Source organism: Lagenorhynchus albirostris, chromosome 11 (genome assembly GCF_949774975.1).
Source record: "Lagenorhynchus albirostris chromosome 11, mLagAlb1.1, whole genome shotgun sequence".
In the NCBI taxonomy this organism is placed as follows: domain Eukaryota; kingdom Metazoa; phylum Chordata; class Mammalia; order Artiodactyla; family Delphinidae; genus Lagenorhynchus; species Lagenorhynchus albirostris.
Window position 1 is genome coordinate 97,991,838 of NC_083105.1, and position 22,233 is coordinate 98,014,070.

At 53.8% G+C, this 22,233-nt stretch overlaps 2 protein-coding genes across 7 annotated transcripts in view; both read right to left on the bottom strand.

The window, feature by feature from the left end:
• Positions 1–585: 585 nt before the first annotated feature.
• GAPDH (glyceraldehyde-3-phosphate dehydrogenase) lies at positions 586–5,055 on the bottom strand. The gene is made up of 12 exons (XM_060167122.1): positions 4,885–5,055; positions 4,592–4,632; positions 2,663–2,762; positions 2,476–2,582; positions 2,267–2,357; positions 2,030–2,145; positions 1,869–1,950; positions 1,487–1,638; positions 1,325–1,403; positions 1,159–1,242; positions 978–1,075; positions 586–870 (listed from the first exon to the last, which is right to left on the bottom strand). The coding sequence occupies exons 1-12, from the start codon at positions 5,038–5,040 to the stop codon at positions 801–803; spliced, it is 1,176 nt and encodes a 391-aa protein (XP_060023105.1). The 5' UTR covers positions 5,041–5,055; the 3' UTR covers positions 586–800.
• A 2,497-nt stretch (positions 5,056–7,552) lies between these two features.
• Positions 7,553–22,233, bottom strand: part of NCAPD2 (non-SMC condensin I complex subunit D2) — a 28,668-nt gene continuing 13,987 nt past the window's right edge. For 2 of the 6 annotated variants that reach the window (XM_060167124.1, XM_060167123.1), the window contains exons 7-32: positions 22,012–22,139; positions 21,816–21,939; positions 21,488–21,635; positions 20,297–20,494; positions 19,813–19,947; positions 19,626–19,713; positions 19,349–19,529; positions 17,882–18,006; positions 17,133–17,372; positions 16,659–16,833; positions 16,055–16,139; positions 14,300–14,433; positions 13,486–13,618; positions 13,283–13,367; positions 13,040–13,207; positions 12,574–12,743; positions 11,753–11,864; positions 11,555–11,678; positions 11,317–11,472; positions 10,797–10,974; positions 10,614–10,708; positions 10,064–10,144; positions 9,732–9,915; positions 8,365–8,491; positions 8,105–8,260; positions 7,553–7,884 (exon numbers count right to left, since the gene is read on the bottom strand). In XM_060167124.1, the coding sequence (XP_060023107.1) occupies positions 7,796–7,884; positions 8,105–8,260; positions 8,365–8,491; positions 9,732–9,915; positions 10,064–10,144; positions 10,614–10,708; positions 10,797–10,974; positions 11,317–11,472; positions 11,555–11,678; positions 11,753–11,864; positions 12,574–12,743; positions 13,040–13,207; positions 13,283–13,367; positions 13,486–13,618; positions 14,300–14,433; positions 16,055–16,139; positions 16,659–16,833; positions 17,133–17,372; positions 17,882–18,006; positions 19,349–19,529; positions 19,626–19,713; positions 19,813–19,947; positions 20,297–20,494; positions 21,488–21,635; positions 21,816–21,939; positions 22,012–22,139 (3,619 nt within the window). In that variant the 3' untranslated portion in view covers positions 7,553–7,795. The other 4 variants (XM_060167125.1, XR_009543629.1, XM_060167127.1 and 1 more) reach the window with 4 other exon arrangements.

Consider the following 22,233-nt stretch of genomic DNA (forward strand, 5'->3'; position numbering starts at 1 on the left):
GGTTCCCGGCACCAGCTCTGTGCTGCTACCGCCAAAGCCACGTGCATCCACAGGTGACAGACGACATGGGAGCAAAGCCATCCCTACCCTTCCCATGGACCAGCCTACTGTAACCCCTCCGGTGACACTAGGGCACCCACCCAGCTGCACTGCTGGTGATCACCGGGGCACTGAGACTTGCAGCCACCAGGCAGAGCTGGGGTCTGCACCCGGCAGGCTGGCCGTGCTCCATGCTGCTGCAGAGGTCAGCCAACTGGTCAGAGGCCAGGCACGCTCTGCCCTGACTTCCTGTGCCGGTGTCACCCTCGGGGAGCTGCAGACAGAACGGCATCTGGATACGTGGAGCCAGGCCATGCCTGGGCTCAGCCACAGCCATCTGGAGCACAGCGAGTCCCCGTGGCACCCAAAGGCCTCAGAGAGGAATCAAGGTGACCTGAGGACACGTGGCTCTTCAGGGCAGCAGTGTCCGCCCTGGGGCGGGGCTCCTGCCTGGTTGGGTGGTCTCAGCAAGATGTAGTTCTCCTTGGCCCCAGCCCAGCTCCCATCCCCTTTATCCTAGACCCTGGAGCAAGACAAAACAGTAGCCTGGGTGCAGTGTACTTTATTGATGGTACATGACAAGGTAGGGCTCCCTAAGCCCCTCCTCCTCCCCTCCCTCAGGGGGTCTGGGATGGAAACCGCATGGAGGTCAGGAGATTCTCAAGTGTGTTGGAGGACGGAGTTGGGGCAAGGACTCCCCAGCAGCGGAGGACCTCTCTCTTCCTCTTGTGTTCCTGCTGGGGCTGGTGGTCCAGGGACTCTTACTCCTTGGAGGCCATGTGGACCATGAGGTCCACCACCCTGTTGCTGTAGCCAAATTCATTGTCGTACCTGGAAGAAGAGGGAGTTAAGGGTTGTTTTCCCGAGTCGGCCACCAGGGGGCAGCAGACTCAGTCCCACTCTGGCGCACCAACTCCCACACCACCCCAGCCACACACCAGGAAATGAGCTTGACAAAGTGGTCGTTGAGGGCGATGCCAGCCCCAGCATCGAAGGTAGAAGAGTGGGTGTCACTGTTGAAGTCACAGGAGACAACCTAGGGAGGGAGAGGGCCAAGAATAGAACCCAGTCTTGCTCACTGGGGCCACGTGGACACCAAGTTCCCTGACCCGTCAGTACCTGGTCCTCAGTGTAGCCCAGGATGCCCTTGAGGGGCCCTTCGGACGCTTGCTTCACCACCTTCTTGATGTCCTCGTATTTGGCCTGAGGACGTAAACACAGGCGGTCATTCAAGCTCCAGTCTTGCAAGCCCCAGCCCACCAAGGCTGCTCCAGCCGGAACTTACAGGTTTCTCCAGGCGGCAGGTCAGATCCACGACGGACACGTTGGGGGTGGGGACGCGGAAAGCCATGCCAGTGAGCTTCCTGTAGACACAAGGAAGCAGAGTCGGCACCAGGCGTCCCGGATCCCCGGGTCCCCAGGGCAGAAAAGCAGCAGCGAGTCTCACCCGTTCAGCTCAGGGATGACCTTGCCCACAGCCTTGGCAGCACCAGTGGAAGCAGGGATGATGTTCTGGGCAGCGCCTCGGCCATCACGCCACAGCTTCCCAGAGGGGCCATCCACGGTCTTCTGGGTGGCAGTGATGGCATGGACCGTCGTCTGGAGACAGGAGGGGGCGTGAAGGCCCTGCCTAGTGCTCACCATGCCACCCCTTCCCCCTCCCTCCTACTGGGGGAAGAAGTGACCTGAGCAGATCCCTTGGAACCCCGGATGTCCCTCAGCCCCTCAGCCCCTCAGCCCCACAGCCCAGGGCCATGCTCTGGGAGGGAGAAGGGTCCCACCCTGGGTGTGGACTGAATGTGCCCTGGCAAGCCCCGCATCACTCATACCATGAGTCCCTCCACGATGCCGAAGTGGTCATGGATGACCTTGGCCAGGGGAGCCAAGCAGTTGGTGGTGCAGGAGGCATTGCTGGAAAGAGGGAGGCAGGTCAGGGGCACGCCCCTCGCGTAACACGCAGCACGATCTGCCCACTTCTCCGCATGCTCACCTGACAATCTTGAGGTGGTTGTCATACTTCTCATGGTTCACGCCCATGACGAACATGGGGGCATCGGCGGAAGGGGCAGAGATGATGACCCTCTTGGCTCCACCCTTCAAGTGAGCCTGCGGCAGAGGAGCACTTACAAACCCAGGCTCCCCCTTCCCGGCCTAGGTCCGCCCCACCCAATCTTCCTGGCACATCAAAGCCCGGGGTCCCCTCCTCTCCCGCCTCCCTGTGGCTCACCCCGGCCTTCTCCATGGTGGTGAAAACGCCGGTGGACTCCACCACGTACTCAGCGCCAGCATCACCCCATTTGATGTTGGCGGGATCTCGCCTACAAGGGAAGACAGGACAAAGCTCAGGACCATGGGCTGCCACGGACCCAAGGAGGTCACCCCATTCCAGCACCTCCTCCAAGGCAAACTTCTTCCTGTTCCGTCTCCCACACTTACTCCTGGAAGATGGTGATGGCCTTTCCATTGACGACAAGCTTCCCGTTCTCAGCCTTGACTGTGCCATGGAACTTACCGTGGGTGGAATCATACTGGAACATGTAGACCTGGGGGGACGAGGGAGGGCATCAGGGGGCCGCGCCTCAGCCGGGCTCTGCTCCCCGCCACCGGCACGGGTGGCACTCACCATGTAGTGAAGGTCAATGAAGGGGTCATTGATGGCGACAATGTCCACTTTGCCAGAGTTAAAAGCAGCCCTGGTGACCAGGCGCCCAATACGGCCAAATCTGAGGGGGACAACAGGTGAGAAGGCATGAGAAGGGAGGAGAGAGTCCTCCTGGGTATGCAAGCAGCCCCAGGCCCACTCACCCTCTTTCAGAGGGAAGAGGATGCCACTTTGCTACCACCAGAAAAGTCCCAGGAGAGCTCACTTCACCTTCCTAAGCAACTCTGCCAGGCCAGCCTGGCTTCCCAGCACGGCCACAAAGTGAAGGCTCACATCCTGCCCAAGAGGTGATTAGGCTCAAAGACTTGCCCACCCATCTGAAATCTGTTGAGGAGCGACAGGGTAGGGTGGCGCGCTGCTGCTGCTGCCACCTACAGTCTGGGCACGTGACAGGCACATGGCACTCATCTGACTGTAAACGCTTGTTCCTGCCTGGCCCAGCTTCGGGCTACACCCTCTAGAGAGCAAAGACCTGTACACTCAGCATCACCAAGCTCAAAGGGCAAGAGCAAAGGTCAGAAGTGAACTGGCCAGGGGAAACCCACCCCTTCCCCAAGTCCCTCCTACAAAAGGGAAAGAGGGAAAAGGAATGGTTTCTCAACCCCTAATCCCAGCACTCTGATTTGCTTAGTACTTGTCCTTCCTAGCTCTTTCCCAAAAACCAGGAGTGGGAGCAACAGACGTTTGGGTGTGGGGAGGGCAGGGGGAGGAGGTGGAAAAGAGCAGAAGCCCAGGACCCCAGCTGCAGAAAGGTCAGGCAGCTATATTTAACCCCAGCTTAGGGTGGAGTGGGGATCTGGTTTCTGGAAGACGGGATGGGGAGAAGGGCAGGATGCCTGAGGCTCACAGACACCTAATCCCTCCTGGTGACCTTTACAGCCTGGCCCTTAGGGTTGGGTCACCTCTACGCATGGATGGAAGAAATAAGCTTCGAGGAGAGCCGCTGTGAAGACAGGGGCTGCAGCTCCGGGAGCCATTTTGTGGTGGAAAATTTCTAAGTACCCATGACTCAGCTCCCCCAGCATGGCGCCAAGCCACGGCTACCACACCTCTACGGAAAAAGGAAAGGAAAAAAACCGCAACACAACACAAGACCACCCCCATAAACCCACGTTTTTGATCCATCAGATAACCATCTAGGAAAAGCATCCTATCATCCCTGGGGGGAAATGTGGCTAGCGGTTTAAGGGACGGTCAGAGTTGAGGTCTAGTTGAACAAGAACGGGAAAGCCTGGCCTCACCTGGCTTAAGGGATAAAGGCGACTCCACCCCACGAGACAGGGGTAGGAGGGTCAGTTATAGGCAAGGAAGGAGGAAGGCTGAAGGGCTAAGGAAGGTTTCCTAACGGGCGGTTCATTCATTTCCTTCCTAGTTGCAACATGGCGGCTGGTTACCGCAGATGACCAACAGCCCCCCCCCCGCCCCCAGCTGGTTCTGCGCGCAGCTGTGCCTCCTGCATCCCGGGGCTGCGCCCGGCCGGGGGCACGGGCTGCAGGTGGGGGGCACGGGCTGCAGGTGGGGGACCGGCTCCTCCCCAGCACGTGACCGCGAAGGGCGCGAAATGAAAGAAAGGGCCCGAGCTGGAAGATTAGAGGATGGGTCCACATCAAGAATCGGAGACTCCTGGGTATCTGCCGCAGGCGGAGTGGAAGGCTCCGCAGAGGCGGAGTTAACAGGAGGCGCAACACCCGGGGATGGGGGACACGAGGCCTTGCGAGGGCCTCCTCCAGGTCTGAGCACCGACCTTGAGCTCTCCTTGGGGGGCGGTACGACCACCCCCATCCAGTTCCCCCACGCGCTGGCAGAGACCCGGTAGGGCAAGACCCACAGACGCAATTCGGTGGGGAGCGCAGGACTTACTGCCCCACCCCGCGCCACCCCGCAACTCACCCGTTCACTCCGACCTTCACCATCTTGTCTCCGGGACGCAGCTGCAGACAGAGGGAGGTGAGCATTAGAACGCGCGGCGAAGCGGTTGGAGTCCGGCGCTGCCCTCCCCGCCCCTCCCCCAGGCCTCCATCCCGGACCTGCGCTTCCGCACGTCCTTCCTCCCGCCCCTGCAATGCGGGGGCCCCGCGACCCGGACCCCGGCCTCCTCAGCCGCACCCCCGGCCCGCGCACACCCCTTGTCCCTTTCGGGGCCATCCCCGAGCCCTTTGTGGATCCTCTCCGCCAGGCTTTACCTGGCACTGCACACAACACACGGCCGCCTGTCGAACGGGTAGGAGCAGAGAGCGCAGGGGAAGGCTGCAGCCGGAATTTATAGGGCAGGGGGAGGGGCGGGGGCGTGGTGACGCAGGCCCGCCTAGCCCAGTCCCAGCCCCCGGGTGCGGAGGCATGAGCTACGTGCGCCCGTAAAGTCGCGAGTAGTCGGCCCCTCGCTTCTTTTGGACCAGCCTGGTTCTTCAAATGTGCAGGCACCGCGCGTGTGGGCTGAGGGAGAGGGGGAGGGGACCGAGACTGGCCCAAAGGAGGAGGGGACCGGTGATGGTGCTTGGCGGGGATTGGGGGCGGGGGGTTACTGCGGGATTCTGTGGACTCGGGGCCGTGGGCCCTGGTGAGAACTGAGGGATGCTGCACGGATGTAACGGGAGAACTTGGGGAGCCGGTTAGATAGGGAATTGGACCCGGAGCCAGGGACGGCTCGCGGCTGCAGGGTCCCCCTTCCTCCTCCTCCCCGCTCCCGCTCCCCTACTTTCAAAGGCTGAGAGGCGGGAAGGCTGAGGAACTTCTCGAGGCTCTTCGGTAGTGACACTGGAACAGCAGAGGAAAAGGCTCGGGAGGGGCCTCCCGCAGGACCCTGCCCAGTCCTCCTTCCCCCTCCCCCCCCTCCAACGGCCCGGATTCTGGGCCGGGGGCCGGGGCTGGGCCCTGGGCTGTGGGGGCCTGGAGAGGAAGGAGGCTCCGGAGGAGGCATGAGGGGGAGGGGTCTGCACTGAAGGTCACGATGTCCTGCGGCGCAGGCAGCCTGGAGACCTGAGAATCGAGGCAGACAAACCAGGCCCTGTGCGCACCAGCTGCTCTCTCCCCTAGGCCCGGGCTGGGGCCCCGGGGCGGGATAGCATCGCTGCTGGGGGCTGGCCCGGTAGAGGGCCGGAGGCCTCCCACAAATTCTCTCCTGGGAAGCCTGAGGGCTGTGCCGCCCCGGCTGGAAGACAATGCCTCTTTCACCCTGTCCAGCCCGTCCAGCCCTGGGCTGAGAGCAGGACGCTAGGGCGGAAGTCCCTCCCCATCCTGGGACGTGCAGGCCAGCCCTGCAGCCAGGGCCTCCCCTTCACTGGCTGCGTCCAGGGGATGTTGGGGGCAGGGTGAGGAGTCCAGAAGAGGAAAAATATTGGGAGGTCTTGGGCATATGGTGGGAACAGGCCCCCAGCCCCTTCCCACACGTGATGTGGAGGAAGGGATCCATTCCTCTCCAAGACCCGTCAGTCAGAAGCTGCACTGTGCTGGGTTTGTAAGCTGAGGATGGAGGAAGGGCTGGTTCTGAGGACTTGAAGGGTTGAGGATTTAGAGGGGGGTGGGGTGGGATGGACATTGCCCATCAGCAGGTGCTGGGGGACAGAATTGGGGCCTCTTTGCTGGCCCAGCGTAACCTGAGACCAGCCCCCTTTTCCAGCTGAAAAGCCTGTGGCTAAGTTTAGCCCCGCACGGTGACAACCTTTGCTTAAAAGGCAGAGAGCACTGCCCTGCACCCCGACTCCAGCCCGTCCCTTGCCTTTCTGGGACTGCCCTCCCTCTTGGGGCCCCAGACCCAAGGCTGGCTGTGGCTGGCAGCCATCTGCATGGCCCATGGCCAGACTTCTGCAGGAGCAGGAAGAGCAGGGTCACGGGGCAGCTAATGGTGGGGGAGGCGGGAAGCGCCGCACTGAGGGGTCTGCTGGGTAAGTGGAGGGGAGACGCCACCTCCTCAGGCTCCACCAGGACGGCAGCGCCTTCCCTGACAAGGGCCATAGGAGCCCCTCCACCCTCCTGTGCTACCCAAAGCACGTCCCCCTTTGCTGCGTGCTTGTCATTTCTCATTACTGTCCTTTGCTGAAAAGGGAGCTCAGTGCTCCGAGAGCACGACTGACTGATGCAGTGTGCTGTTGTCATGACAGCAAAGACACCACTGTAGCCATGACAGCAGCCTCACTGCCTCCAGTTCAGGTGATTCAGCAGAGAGGAACTGGGGAGTAGGAGGGGGTGGACAGGGCCTGCATCTGAGGGGCTGACTTGCTGCAGACCCTGTAACGTGGTGAGGAATCCCTGGGAGACAGTCCCCAGAGACACTGTCTAGAGCTGACGGGGAATCATGACCTGATCTCCCATCAGCCTGGCCAGGTCAGTCACCTGTCTTTAGAGATGGGGTCAGGGGCACGAGTCGGGGTGAGGGCAGGACAGAAGCCAGCCCTTGCTGGAGAGGAGGGTTTCTCAACTTCAGCTTCACTGACATTTTGGGCCGGAGCATTTTCTGTGGTGGGATCTGTCCTGTGCATTGTAGGATATTTAGCAACATCCCTGGCCTCAGCCCCCTAGCTGCTGGTAGCACCCCTCCCTGCTGGGTTGTGACCACAAAAATAGTCTCTAGATGTTGCCAACTGTCCCCTGCAGGGCAAAATTGCCCCCAGATTGAGAAGTGCGGATCTGGAGTCTAGACGCTGCCTAATTCTGCACAGCGGAGCAATCCTGCCACGCGTGCAGGGTGGGGAGGTCGAGAGGGAAAGATGAGGCACTGAGGGGGCGTGAAACTCAGCAGATGCTGGACGGGCCCCAGACTCCTGGGCTCATCATCTGGATCAATAACCCTCTATCTGCTGCCTGCCTCTGGGCTAACGAGAAAGGTGAAACAAAGATGAGCTTAGGAAAAACCTCTAAAAGTATATAAAAACGTTTATTCATTGGAAAACTAGGAAACTGGCAAATGTATATTCCAAGGAAAGCAGCTCAACTCAGTTCAGTTACGCTAGTTTAAGAGCAAAGCCGTCTGTTACAAAGACCATTTATGCATTAAAAAAACAAGGAGACAGGCAAACAAGTATTTTACAAGGGGAACGGAATTCAAGGTCACTCCACAAGACACCAGCACAGCAGGGTTGGGAACAGGCAAGGCTGCCCCTAGGACCTGTGCCTGTGAGCAGATGCTCGGCGGCGGATGGGGGTGGTTTTCTTGGGTGTCTCATCTTCTGTCATCTCTGCTAACGGTTCTATTCAAAGAATTGGGGGAATAAGAAAAAGCTGAGTCACAAAGATGGTGAAACATAGGTCTCAGAGAACAAATGGGACAGTCCCAGGCCACACTGCACAGGGAGGAAGAGGACCTTGGGGGCAGGGGGCCTATGCAGCAGGACCCCATCAAAGCCAGCCTCCCCCCCACCCCCCCGAGCTATGCTTCTTCTGGGCTCGGTGTGGAAGGAAGCACCGTACCTTCCTCGCTGGACTCATCACTTGAGAAGACGATTCTGAGTTTCTTTCTTGAAACTTGCCGCTGGGTGTCTGGATGCCATCGGGTAGTACGGCGGGGCTCAGGTGTGACAAAGTCACTGTGTGACGCTGCAGAAGCCAGATGCCGGTGTCTAGAGACTAGAAAAGGCAGAGGCATGAGTCCAAAAAGGAAAGACAAAAGGAACCTCTATCTGAGAGGAGGGCCCCGCCTGGTCTGTCCCGCGAGGGGCTGCCTCACGTACCAGCAGGCTGTTTCCTGGCTGATGGGGCTCTCTGGCTACCCGCTTGGCCAATCTCAAGTTCCTCTATTGCATCCAAACCTCTGGTGTGACAGGCCCGAAGCTTCTGCTCGAATTCATCTATTACAGCCTGGAGGCAAAAAGAGGTGAAAAGCAGGCCTGGAAATATAGTTATTTCTATGATTAAAAAGAAACAAGTTGGGGCTTCCCTGGTGGTGCAGTGGTTGAGAGTCCGCCTGCCGATGCAGGGGACACGGCTTCATGCCCCGGTCCGGGAAGATCCCACATGCCGTGGAATGGCTGGGCCCGTGAGCCATGGCCGCTGAGCCTGTGCGTCCGCAACGGGAGAGGCCACAACAGTGAGAGGCCCGCGTACCGCAAAAAAAAAAAAAAAAAAAAAAAAAAGAATCTGCCTGCCAATGCAGGGGACAGGGTTCAAGCCCTGGTACGGAAGATCCCACATGCCGCGGAACAACTAAGTCCATGTGCCACAACTACTGAGTCTGCACTCTAGAGCCTGTGAGCCACAACTACTGAGCCTGTGTGCCACAACTACTGAAGCCCGCACACCTAGAGCCCAGGTTCCGCAACAAGAGAAGCCACCGCAATGAGAAGCCCACGCACTGCAACGAAGAGCAGCCCCCGCACGCCGCAACTAGAGAAAGCCCACGCACAGCAACGAAGACCCAACGCAGCCGAAAAAAAAAAAAAAAAAAAACAAGTCCGTGAAAAGACATGGAGGAACCTTAAACGCATATCACTGGATGAAAGAACACAACTGAGAAAAGCATATACCGTGTGGGTGCGATGATATGACACCCTGCGAAAGGCGAAGCTGTGGCAACAGTAAAAAGACCAGTGGCTGCCAGGGCTTCGGGGAGGTGGGGTGAACAGGGGAGCAGAGGATGCTCAGAGCAGGGAATCTACTCTGAATGTCGCACAGCAGTGGGCACAGGTCACAATACATTCTAAACCCTCAGCGCGCACATCACCGAAAGTGAACCCTCCTGGAAACCACGCTCTCTGGGCGATGGTGATGTGTCCAGGCAGGTTCATGGATGTCCTGCTCTAGCCTCTGGCGGGGATGCGGGTAACTGGGGAGGCTGTGAGGCTGTGCCTGCCTGGGGGCAGGGGGCACATGGGGGAACTCTATATTTTACTCAATTTTGCTTTGAACCTGAAACTGCCCTCAGTAAAGTCTACTAAAGAAAAGAAAAAAGAGAAACAAAGAATCAGGAATTGGAGACAGAAAGATCTGGTCTCAGGTCACTCTGGTTACTTGGTTGCAATCAGCTGGGGCTAAGTCAGAAATCCAGAGCCTCAGAACAGCGGAATGAACTGCGGCTGGAATGCGGGCGGGCACCGCTCACCTTGCCCTCGGGCTTGGCTCCACGCCGCAACTTGCCCACAGCGGACAAAAAGGCGCTGAAGATGGACTCGTCTGACAGTTTATCTCCAAAGCAGTCAAAGTTTTCCAGCATCTTGCGGAGACCCCGCTCTGTGAGGGGCAGCTGTGACACGCAGTAGGCCAGGTCCCGGTACTGGCGCTCGGTCCTGCGGGCGGGATGGCTCTGTGAGGAGCAGTGGGACCCAGGAGGGAAAGGCCTCCTTCCTCATCAGCCTCCCACAGCCCCGGGGAGGCCCCTGGGTGGGAGGGTTCTTTCCCTCTCGCCACAAAGAGCCCTCAAGGCAGGCAGCGTACTGGGCCGTGCGGAACCGCTGACACAGCTTCTCCACCAGGCTCTCGGTCTGCTTGTCCTTGGTGATGTAGCAAAGGAGCTGCCTGCAGGAGGGGAGATGCGGATGTGCCGTCTCTGGGGGCAGCTCCGAACCCACCCACTGCCAACACCAACCCCATACCCTCCCCAGCACCAGCCTTCTGTCATCCTCCTGACTCCGTAGCAGGCTCTTCTCTGCCGCAGCCCATGCCCGGGCCTGTACCTCCTGCCCTCTCTCACGCCTCAGGGAAGGGCCCACCCCACCCTCCTGAGGAATTTCACTGTGACGCAATTTATAACAAAAGCAGCTGCTGTCCAGTGTCAGGACTTTTGCCTTATTGAATCTTTTCAAGAACTAATAAAGGGGAAGTATTTCTGGCCTCATTTTACACAGGAGGAACAGGCACAGAGAGGTGGTTATTGCTGAAGTCCACAGGCTAAAGAGTAGCAGAGCCAGAAATCACATACAGGTTTGTCTGATTCCTAAGGCTGCTCTACAATGGAAAACGTGCCCCAAGGCCCAGGGAACTGTACTTCATGATGGTGTGGAAAGGCTCCTCCTCCACTCCTCCCTCAGGGGCTGACAGGCGGCTGATGATATCTGGAAGGAGGTTATAGATCGCATTGCCCTGTGTGAGAGAGAGAGTCATATCAAAGAGACGAGGTGACCTGCATGTTCCCCCGGCAGCAAGCTCTAAGCTCCCCCCCACCTCTCACCTTGTGGGAGAGCTCGTTGAAGAAGTTCTTGGCCAGGGCAGCGATCTGAGGGGCAGGGTCGATGAGCAGCACGGCCATCTCGCTCACCTGCCCCTTCACCTTCACCATGTCCTTCAGGATCAGGTGGGTCATCACCAGCCCGGCTGTTTTCCGCACTTGCTGAGCGGGGTCCCGGAGACTAAGAATGAAATCCGAGTCATTAGGACCAAGACCATGGGCTAAAGCTGACGCTGGCAGACAGGCCCTCAGTAGGACTCTATGGCCTCTTCCTAGTGCCATTCTAGAAGCAGTTAGGGGATGTTTAGAGTTGAAAGCTGGGTTTGGGGAAAGAGGCCAAGGCTGTAACCAAGGCTTTAGAGAAGAAACATCAATCCCTTTGGGGCCACACTCAGCCAGGGCCTGCACAGATGTTCAAGGGAACATTAAAGACCAGGGCACAGTTTTGGGGATTCTCACACTGACTTCACCACAGCCTCCAGGGCTGGCAGGGACGGCGAAGGTGCTGTGAGGTGTCCCTCACCGAGCATACAGATGAGGTGTCCAGGGGTCCACCAGGTTGGGGAAGCGGATGGCCAGATCCCCAGTAGCAATCATGAGGTTAGATCGAACGATGGGGAGCGAAGACTTTTCTAGCATGGTGAACAGAAGACGAAGCTGGGAGTCACAGAAAGTGGCACTAGGGGCAAAGAGAGGACCATCAGGGAAACCATACCATCCCCCATCCTCCTGGAGAAGGTGATGCCCACCCCAAGGCCTACCTGATCATGCAGAACTTGCCGAGGGCAAGTGAAGCAGCTGCAGAGAGCTCTGGGTTGCTATAGAGACCAGGGTTGTTGCAGACTTTAAGCAGAAGTGGAACAAAGGCAGCCAGTGTCTGTTTGCCTGGTGAAGGAACAACTCTAGGTTTGGGACAGCCTACCTAGCCAGGGAGAGGGCCACTCAGCAATTCTTCTCACCATCTAGCAGCTCCAGCTCACAGATGCCGCGGATGAGTTCTGCCTCGGTGTCATCAGCTGTAGCCCCAACCAGCCCCATCTCCTCCTCCATGGTGGCCTCAGAGCTTGGATTCTGATGGGAGAGCAGCCAGGTCATGGGTGAGCAGACCGTTTTGATTCCAGCCTACCCTTCATTTCACACAAATGGATCTGGGGAAAGGCAAATTCTGCAAAACCAGTCACAGGCGTGTCACGTGTATCCAAAGAAGGACTCTTGAATTAAACCGGAAGAGAACTAGGTCCGTTTGTGTTCAAGTTGCCGAAGCACCCCACACCTCTTCTGAATTCCTCCTCAGAAGCACATAACTTCCTAGACACAGTAAACAGACGGAGCCTGCCAGACAATGGTTCAAGGTCACAGAGAAGGGCAGACTTTATCTCACTGCTGCAGGGCTCTGTCAATCATTTGTCTGCCAGACATCACTGCCTCTAGTGGAGAGAACACAAGGTCCCATCAGGTGCTACGCCCAGTCACCAAGGCTGCCGGAAAGGCCCTGGGAGTGTGCTAACTAACAAACACTGCCTAGGGCACAGCCTGTGTCTTATGCCAAGGTCCTTATCTCGATGCTCTGTATTTACCTAAAACTTTCCTTCCTGGGTGATCCATCTTTGTTCTCACTAATCATTTCCAGAGTAGGTGCAGCAAGGAGGCAGTCTCCATCAGCTCATTTAACAGGAGAGAAGCGGAGATCCCCAGAAGGAAATGTGAAGGACCCGAGGGCCGGAAGCAAATCTGGGAAACGCCTGGGACCCGAACCCAAATGCGCAGGCGTGCCACTCACCTTCTCCTTTGGCTCTTTCGTCTTATGCTCCTGTTCTTCCCGAAGAACTCGGCGCCGACAGAGCTCTCCACTCACTGCCTGCTCCAGATGCACCAGCTGCTGCAGAGCCACATCCCCGGCCAGGGACAGCAGGTTCATCAACAGGAAAGTGGGGAGCACAGGCGTGTCCTCTGCAGGAGGGGGAGCGGGAAAGCACGGAGAAAAAGACAATCAAGTCTCACAGGCCCCCGCCATACTGATGGCCCCCTTGCTCACGCGCTCTACACCCCAGTGAAGAGGCAAGAGCTGGGGGTGGAGGGTGTGGTAGCAGTGACGGGCCCGGCCTGAGTGACAGAAAGGGACAGCGGGGGTTGAGGGGATCGGGAGTGGTTGTAGGAAGTGGTAGTATCAGTGGCTCCCGGCCGGCAGGGACGGCAGCAGAAGCTGGCTGCTGCCCGTGGGCCCACCGACCCTCTTGCCTACTTACTCGTGGCCTCCTGGGGGGTGCTTTTCTCTCCCAGCTTCTCCAGGGCCTGCTTTGCACAGCCCTGCAGCATCCGGGCACAGATCACCTCGGGGCCCTCTGCCAGCTGGTAAATGAGGGTCACTGCCGCCTCCTTGAATGGGATCCAGAGTGGGTCTGGGCAGACAACGCCTGCGCAGCAGAAGGGAGAAGTTGCCACTGCAGACAAAGGCCCAATTCTGCCCGAGGCCCTTCATGGTAGCTCACCTTTCGTGACCGTCTCCTGCAGTCGCTCAAACAAGCAGTGTTCCTGAGGCAGCCGGAAGGGAGGGTGACGTTTGCCCAGAGAAGGCTGTCGAAAGCAAGGGAAGACAACGCGGGTGTGTGTTGACGGTGGACAGGAGAATGCCCACTCTCCTTAGTTTGGACGTGCCCACTCTCCTTAGTTTGGACATACCCACCCCACGTACCTTCCTCCTGTCAGAGATGTTGGCAATGGCACGGCACACCTGTTGGGCCAACCTGTAGTCCTGTGGAAGCTTCTCATCCAGCCCTATGCTCACCAGTGTGTCTAAGTTGCTTCCTACAATTTCTGGTTTTCCTCTAGGAGAAGGAAGCCATAGAGTTAAAGCCACTCACGGACCCCTCTGCGTGGGGGACAACACCAAGGGGGTAGGAACCAGCACCCAACTCAGGGCTTCGAGAGCCTTGGAGCGCTACAGAGAGGCTCTGGCATAGGGCTGGCCCCTTGGCATCCCTCTTGCTCTGTTGACCCCACTGTTTCTGCTGCCTGGGGGTAGACTGGTACGGTCACTGTTTTATTCTCCATTTAGGTGGCTGATGCGTGCACAGAGCTCAGCTGGGCCTGACTGCTATTACTGAAGCAGTCTTTTTTTTTTTTTTTAAAAGAAGATGTTGGGGGTAGGAGTTTATTAATTAATTAATTTATTTTTGCTGTGTTGGGTCTTCGTTTCTGTGCGAGGGCTTTCTCTAGTTGTGGCAAGTGGGGGTCACTCTTCATCGCAGTGCGCGGGCCTCTCACTATCGTGGCCTCTCTTGTTGCAGAGCACAGGCTCCGGACGCGCAGGCTCAGCAGCCATGGCTCACGGGCCCGGCCGCTCCGCGGCATGTGGGATCCTCCCAGACCAGGGCTCAAACCCATGTCCCCTGCATTAGCAGGCAGATTCTCAACCACTGCACCACCAGGGAAGCCCCACTGAAGCAGTCTTAAGAGAACCTTCCCTTCCTCTCTTGTCCTACCGCCTGTCTGGATCTGAGCCTCACCGTGCCATCATCCCGAGAAGCATGACAGAAGAACAGCGCTCCAGAGCAGAGCAGGGCACCTTCTTCGTTGCCCGCTCCCACAGCACTTGGGTCACTGCTGGTTTCAATTCATCCTTCTGCACAAACTCACAGAGCTGAAGAGAAAAGAAAAAGGGCTCAGGCCAAAAAATAACAATTCCCCTGATGCTTGGTCCACCTCCTCTGAAGAGAATATCGAGAACCTAAGTAAGTAAAGGCAATGTTGAGGAGTGGGAGAGGAAGGAGGAGGCTCGAAATGTAAAGTGGGGTCTGGAGAGGCACTTCCATCTCTGTTACTTTTCTGCTTTCATGCCTTCGAAACTACGTTCATGAAGATGACACACTGAAACTGACCTCGAGTTCCTGTGGATCTACAGTTTGGACTACATTCTGGAGATTTCTAGTAGGTTTTCTTGCTGTAACCACTAGCTCAGCATGTCTGAAATGGACGCCATCGTCCTTTCTTGCCTTTTCATTTTGCCAACGGCACCAACACCAACAGTCACATATGCTTCAAACTTCATAGTCACCTAATATTTTATGTATCAGTCACTTAGTCCGACCTATTCTTCCTCTTAAAATTTATCTTCCATTAAAGTGCAATTCTCCAGATTTTCCTCCCACCCCCAAAGTCTAGACCCCTGTCACTGCACATCTACAGCAGCCTCCAGGGACATCCCTGTCCCTAGCCTCTGCTCCAACCAACCTGTATGCTGTGACCTCCCCAGACGTCTGTTTCACCATGCCACAGCTCTGCTCACCATGCAGAGATAGCTCTCCTTTGCCCGCTGCATGGGCTCCCGGCCAGCAGCCACTCTACAAGATCTCGGGCCAAGTGCCACCAGCAGGCTCTTCTTTCCCGCGGTGACGCTCCTCCCAGTGGACGCTGGTACGCAGCACCACCTCTGCCTTCTGTCCCATAATCCAAACCCTTCAAAGCAGCTCTGCCTCACTAAAATGCTGGAGTCCCTGGCTGACAAGGTTCAGGTCCTAGACTCTTGAAAGGCATCCCGGGATCTTCCCGATTTAGTTCCAACCCACATTTCCAGCTTCCTATCTTTTCCAGATGACAGTTTTGAGCCAGAACACAATCGTCTTCATTCTACAACATAGGCAGTGCTCTTTCGTGGCTTTCTGTCTGAAATGTTTTCACTTCTTTTTCATTTCTCTTTAACTCCTTCCTTTCTTTAATTCTCTAAATCCTACTCATCAAGGCCCAAATTAAGTCCTGCCACCTTCAGGAAGCTTTTCCCTCGAGTATTCCACCTCACACTGCTCCCTTTCCCACTCTACTCGTCAATATAATATACCAGGTAAGAGTATGTTTTCTGGAACTCTTATGCCCGAGTTTGAATCTCAACCTTTGCTCCTAAGTAGCTGAAATTAGCCAACTTCTTTAAGATCTCTGTGCCTCAGATTTCTCATTGTAAAATGCTGATAATAGCATAACCTCCTAGGGCTGTTGTGAGGATTAGCAAATTAATATGAGCAAAGTGCTAAATACAGTACCTGGCATAATGTGTTACTATTATTATATTACTATCGCTACTATAATCATTGCCTGGGCCACTTAGCAATCTGCTGCATTGCTCTAGAAATGTGTTGTGTTTTGGGTTGCCAACTAGACTTGAAAGCGAATAATCTTATACTTCTTTGCAGGGCTGAGTAAGTTGCTGAACACATAGTAATCACTCACTAATACTTGCTGAATGAGTAAGTCAAAGTGAGGAGACTTACAATTTCCTCAAGACACTGAATGGTCCCAACTGAGGCATCCACTAGCAGCAAAGAGAGATTGTGAATCAAAGTCTGGGCCTTGGCTCTGTGGGAACAGCAGAGATCAGGGGTCATTAAAAGACCAAGAAGCTGAACCTGGCAAACAGGTTATTAGGCAATCCCACCACAGTGTCAAATAATAAATAACTGCTTTAGACTCACAGATATAGAGAACAAACTAGCGGGGAGATATAGAGAACAAACTAGAGGGAAGGGGGAGGGACAATACAGGGGCAGGAGATTAAGAGGTACAAACTATTATGTATAAAGTAAGCTACAAGGATATACTGTACATGGGCAATATTTTATAACTATAAATGGAGTATAACCTTTAAAAATAGTGAATTACTATATTGCACACTTCTAACGTTTAATATTGTACACATCAACTATACTTCAATAAAAAGAAAAACAAACCAAATAACTGCTTAGGATGGGTTTCACTGTAAGTTCAGCCCCACCCCGAGCCCATTACAGACCTAGTGCCTCTGGAGCTAGAACGCCTCTAGAAGAAGGGTGCCCACTCCCCCCAACTCCTTCAGGAGGCGAAACACAGCCCATCTACCTGGCAGAGTCCCCCTTAGGTTTGAGGTAAAGTTGGCGGTAGGCGTTCAGCACAGCTTCCCGGACACCAGGCTCCTTCGACCAGATGAGAGGCAGCATGCGGCGCACCCCGAACAGGGCCTGGGGTACCCCAAATTGGAATACCATCACAAAGAATTCAATCACCTCCTGTACCACTGAGAGGACAGACACAAATGTCACCTATCTGCTTGGCAAAACTCCCCCAATGCTTAAAGGCGGAACCTTTCTTAATGTAGCAACATGCGAGCGGAGGCCTTCCTCCTTTCTCCCTGAGGATGCCAACTCCCCTAAATGCCCTGTGAAATACTGTATGCACACTCCGCAGGGCTACACAAAGCAAATTGAAGAAAGAATCCGGGCCTTTCAAAAGAGCGGACAGACATCAATAAAGTACGGACAAGACTGGTTCTTCCAACTCCAAGACCCAGTCCTTGCAGAGGGGATGCCGGCGTACCTGTAGTTGTGTGTTCATACATCATCTTGCTTATGATGCCAATGGCCTCTGTGATCTTCAGAGAGAAGCTGTAGGCATCCTGCAGATACTGCACCAGCATCTCCTGCTTCACCAGCTCATCGTTTTCCCTGCATTTCTCAGGCTCTGACACACTGGGCTTGTCTTTGCAGCCAGTCTCTCCTGGGCCCAAGTTCCCCGCAGCCCCCTGGGGATTCTTCTCCTGTGTGGGAGCTGCTGGGCCTAGAGTTAAAGAATTATAGGATGGTTTTCGTTCAAGGGTATACGGGGAAACCCAACAGTTCTAAACATCGCTGAATATTTGTTTCTACAATAGGAAAGCTTTTTTTTTTTTTTTTTTTGCCGTGCTGCGCTACTTGCGGGATCTTAGTTCCCTGACCAAGGATCGAACCTGTGACCCCTGCAATGGAAATGCAGAGTCCTAACCACTGGACCACCGGGGAATTCCCACTAGGAAAGTATAAATTTAGAATTTATTCTAAAATATGTTGGTTCATTTCTCAAAAAAGATTCCTCAAGTCCTCTACAGTTTGGAAATAACCTTTTATACCCCGTGACTAAATCTTAGGCCCGTAGGCTGCTTCCATTCCAGAGCAGAAGCACCACTAACTCCCCTCTGGCCTCTTTCAGCACCAGGCTGCCAGCCAGGCCAGTGTCTGACAGAAAGTAAATGGTCTATAAATACAGTTGAAGTGTCTTGTTTGATGACTGAAGAAGGAAAAGGAATTTACCTTTGAAGATAGTTCCTAAGAGATTCAAGAACGCAGTCTTCTCTGACTCCTCTGGGTCCATATGACAGAAGGGTTCAGATTCCTGGAAGTGGCCTATGGCTTCTTGAGTGAGAATGATGGCCTGCCTGACAGAACATCACCTGTCACCAATCAGGCACCCATAAGAGTGTCACTGCAGCCTTGTGTCAGGGAGCCTGTGTCATGATTCCATCAAGAACCTAGACCTACTGGTAGAGAACTCTGTCACTTGTATAAAAAGGGGGAAAAAATGTAGATATGTCTGACTGTGTGACTACATATTACCTCTAGAAGGAGGCTCGCTATGGGAAGGGAACTAACTGGCTGGAAAGCAGGTTTGGAAGGGATTTTTCATGGCACGTCCTTGTTCAAATTTTAAATACTGTATGATGTGAATATATTGTCTAATTACGAAAAAGTAGCTTCCTGCTTAAAAAAAAAACCAAAAAAATCCCCTCAAACTCTGCTATTAAACTGTTAAAAAGTTACGTTCTAACACGTTTAAATTTGTAACTGGCAGCCAGAACCTCCGCTGTTAAGAACTCCGCCCAGCACTGGCCGCGAGGACTGCTGAGGGAGGAGGGGCATCTTTAACATGAGAAGGAGCCTTTTCCTAACTCATCACTAGCACGCTTGGAGGCAGAGCAGGCTGCCTTTTACGCTTCAGCAAAGAGAGACACCAGAGAGACGTAGGGAATTAGCCAACTAGCCACCCTCTCTTCAGCCTTTCTGAGCAGCCTAGTTAGGTAGGAAGTAAACTAATGACTTGTGGCTGAGGTTTAAGAATACCTGTGGACAGCTCTAACGCTTTTGTTGCCAAGGTGCTCTCAAGTTCTAGTCACAAAAATCTTTCCTCTAAGATCAGGATTCATACCAGGTTGATTTAAAAATTAAGGTACGATTGAGCACGTTTGTTATTATTTATCAGCTCACACATTTTGGAATTAAAAAGCCACTAGAGATCTTATGACCTAATCAACTATTTTTAAATAAATAATGAAACTGAGACCCAGAAAGTTTAAGTAACTTACTTTATAGAAATAGGATTATACTTATAGGTCGTCTTCTTCAAATGAAGCAGGACTTTGGTCATATTTAATTATAACACGATTTATGTCTAGTTGTTTTAGTAGTTTTTTTAAACATTTGTAAAAGCAGAAAAGCATGCTTAATTGTAGACTTTGCCTTTGGCATATATCTGGTGTTCAGACTATTACTGCAATGAAAACACCTACCACCATCTGATGGCAGCATACCCTAAGTGCAGTTCATTTAAAAAAAACATTGTTAAAGAATGTACATATGTGTATTAACAGTCACTTTGCTGTAAAGCAGAAATTAGCACAACACTGTAATTCAACTATACTTCAATTAAAAAAAAATATTGTGTCTCAAAAGTTAACTCTAAACCTGACAGGTCATGAGAGAATATCCCATTCTTTCACATACTTGTAACTAGCTTTGGCTAGCAATCGACGGATGCGTCTTTCCACCTCTTCCGCTGTCTCTGTTTCGGCAACCTCCTCGGGCATCCCCTCTCCTTCCTGGGGAAGCTTCAGCAGCTGCTGCAGGGTAGCCTTCAACTCTGGCAGCATGGCTTCCCACTCCTCCCCTGGGTCCAGCACTGCGGCTGAATGAGAAAGTCTCACTTAGACTCTTGCACTGAGTTTCCAGCTGCAAGGAGAAGGATGTCTGGGGTGAGAACTCCCCCGCAGCAACTACTCACAAGCAGCTGCAGCTCGCCTCTGGGCCCTCATCTCTTGTAATTTCTGGGTTTCCTTCTGCAGCGGTCCAGCAAGGTCAGTATCACTAAGCTACCAAGGTAAAAATGAACATCAGGGTCACTGAGTCATGGAATTTCACTGCTATTTCCATTTAATTCCTTCTCTTTTGGGTGGGCCCAGACTACTTACCTTGCAGGAAAAGGGATTATTGGCGAGAAAACTGGCAAGGAGCTGGATGGCATTTTTACAAACCAGCACCGACTTGTCTGCCAGACGCCCCACTGCTAAGGCCACCACTGCCTGGAAACGTGTCAGGGGCAGAGCCTACGTGGAACAGAAAGACAGGATCAGATCCCGCCCCACACCTTCCATTCTGCTCAAGATGATCGTGAAGTACACTCTACATGAGCTAGCCACTCGTTCTAAGGAAACTTTTCTACGGGATGTGAATAGCTCAAGAGGACTGTCTGTAGTGGTTAAGACATACTGTAGTCCTTAAATGGAGCCCAGAATCTTTGTCCTTGATAGAGGAAGACCTTTATTACTGGTAGTAGAATCCTGAATTCTAGACTCTTCTTTGACATAGCTACTCTTCTTTTGACCCTGGATTCCTTTTCTTCGGCCTGTACATAGAGGGGTACCGTTTATCTTTATCACGTCAAAGGACACTCACCTTCTGCTGGACGATTCGGGTAAAGAGTTGCAAAACACGGCTCCGCACAAAGGAGCTGACGTCGTGGCCGTGGGCCTGCAAGGTGTCCAAGAACTGGTCTCGGGTGTCTCGGGCTGCCGCCTCCAGCTGATCTCCATTCAGAACCTGCAGCACCATCTCCGCCATGGCCGCCAGCACGGCATTGCGCATCATGTAATTCTGAGAGGGATATGAGGCTGGTATGAGCCTCTGCACCCCCATACTGACTGTCGTTTTCCTAAACTCTTGTGCTCATCCAGGCATAAAGAAGGGGTAAGGCCTTTAGGCAAGGTTAAGCTTGCTTTTCTTAGCTCTGACTTTCTCTGGTCAACTGCCCAGCAGGTATTCATTGACTCCTGAGGTCACTAGAAAAAGCTGAATCCCAGAAGGGCCTTGTCTGGTCAGGAGAATGTAGGGACAAAATAAACAAGAGCCCAGAGCAGTTTTTCCCCACAAGGCTCACCCAGGTAACCATGGTGGCAGCTGAATATGAAATCACATCCATCCACCAACACATGTTTGAAAAGCATTAATTACTACCTTTCATCTGAGGCCTCAAAGCCTTTGATCCTTACTAATAAACACCGCCTTTCTCTCACACTTCCCTTCCCACATCTTACTTACAGGGAAACAGAAATCAGCCCTGGTGCCAACCATGTCCGTTACAGAATCATGGGGAACAGTGTTTGGGGTTTTTGCCAGGCCAAGAGCCTGAGAATGGGATCTTGCATAAAAGGTTATAGTACATTAGATGAACAAGCAGACTGCCTTTGTTCCTGACATTCACCGAGGAGTGCCAGCATCAGCTTGGGAAGCAGCCAGGCTAACACTGAGGGCTAAGACAGATGATGTGGGCGGATCTGAGAACCAGGTGGGCAGGAAGGGGCTTCATCCTGAGGAATGGGTGGGAACCAGAATCGCAGCTGAGTCACTCTCACTAGACTCTCCCCTTCCAGACCTGGGTGAAACCAGTGTGATACTGAAATAGGATTAATAAGTGGCTCTTTATTTAATTCAATAAACTTCATCTGCTTCTCTATAGGAAGGAACTGCCACAGTGATTAGCCTAGACAACTTGACTTCAGTGAAAGCTTCCTTCTTGTTAAGAAACAGCCTTTCAACAATGCACTTAAAACCCCTAGAAAACCCTGAGATCCCCAGGGGACCGCCTACCTCTCCATCCAGATGATCTAGTAGAATGCACACGCTGGACATCAGGGTGGCCGGGACACGCTCCGCTAGTTCTGTCAGGAAGGCGGCAAAGCCCTTGGCCCCTGAAGGGTCCCGACTCAACTCCTGGGGACACTTCTGTCCAATCTCTCTACACAGGGGAATAAACACAGCCATAGCAGCATAACTTAATTACTCAGGTCCCAGTAAGGGAAGGTAAAGTTGGCATCTAATATCTGAAGGAATCTAATGTTACACAGAGAAGCAATTTCCAATCTTTATACTCTCCCTGAGGGAAATGAGAATTAGAAATTAGAGAAGGAAGGGTCACCTTACAATCTCTCCTACTATGCTCTTCATCCCATAATCAGTTGCCCACAGACTCACAGCCGCCACCAGTACAGATGCCAGGTGTTCAAAGTGCTGCAGCATCTGGATGATCTTCACAGTGGCACCTGTGGAAGTGCTACACGTGAGAAACCATGGGCAAGATGAAAAGGGTGGGGCAAAGCGGAGGGCTAACTTACTCAGCATATGGTTATAACGTGTCAAGGCGACACCAAGCAGGTGTGTTATGGCTTCCCGGGTGGAGCGGTTCTTCTGGTGACTAATGGTAGGGTTCTCCAGGAGGCGGTAGCAGCAGCCAGTAACCAAACTGAGAAAGGAAGAGTAGAGATGGTGACATCAGCGGTCTGGACTCAACTACATTGGTCTTGCCTCATTCATTCCACCTCTGCTGCCCCAGTCAG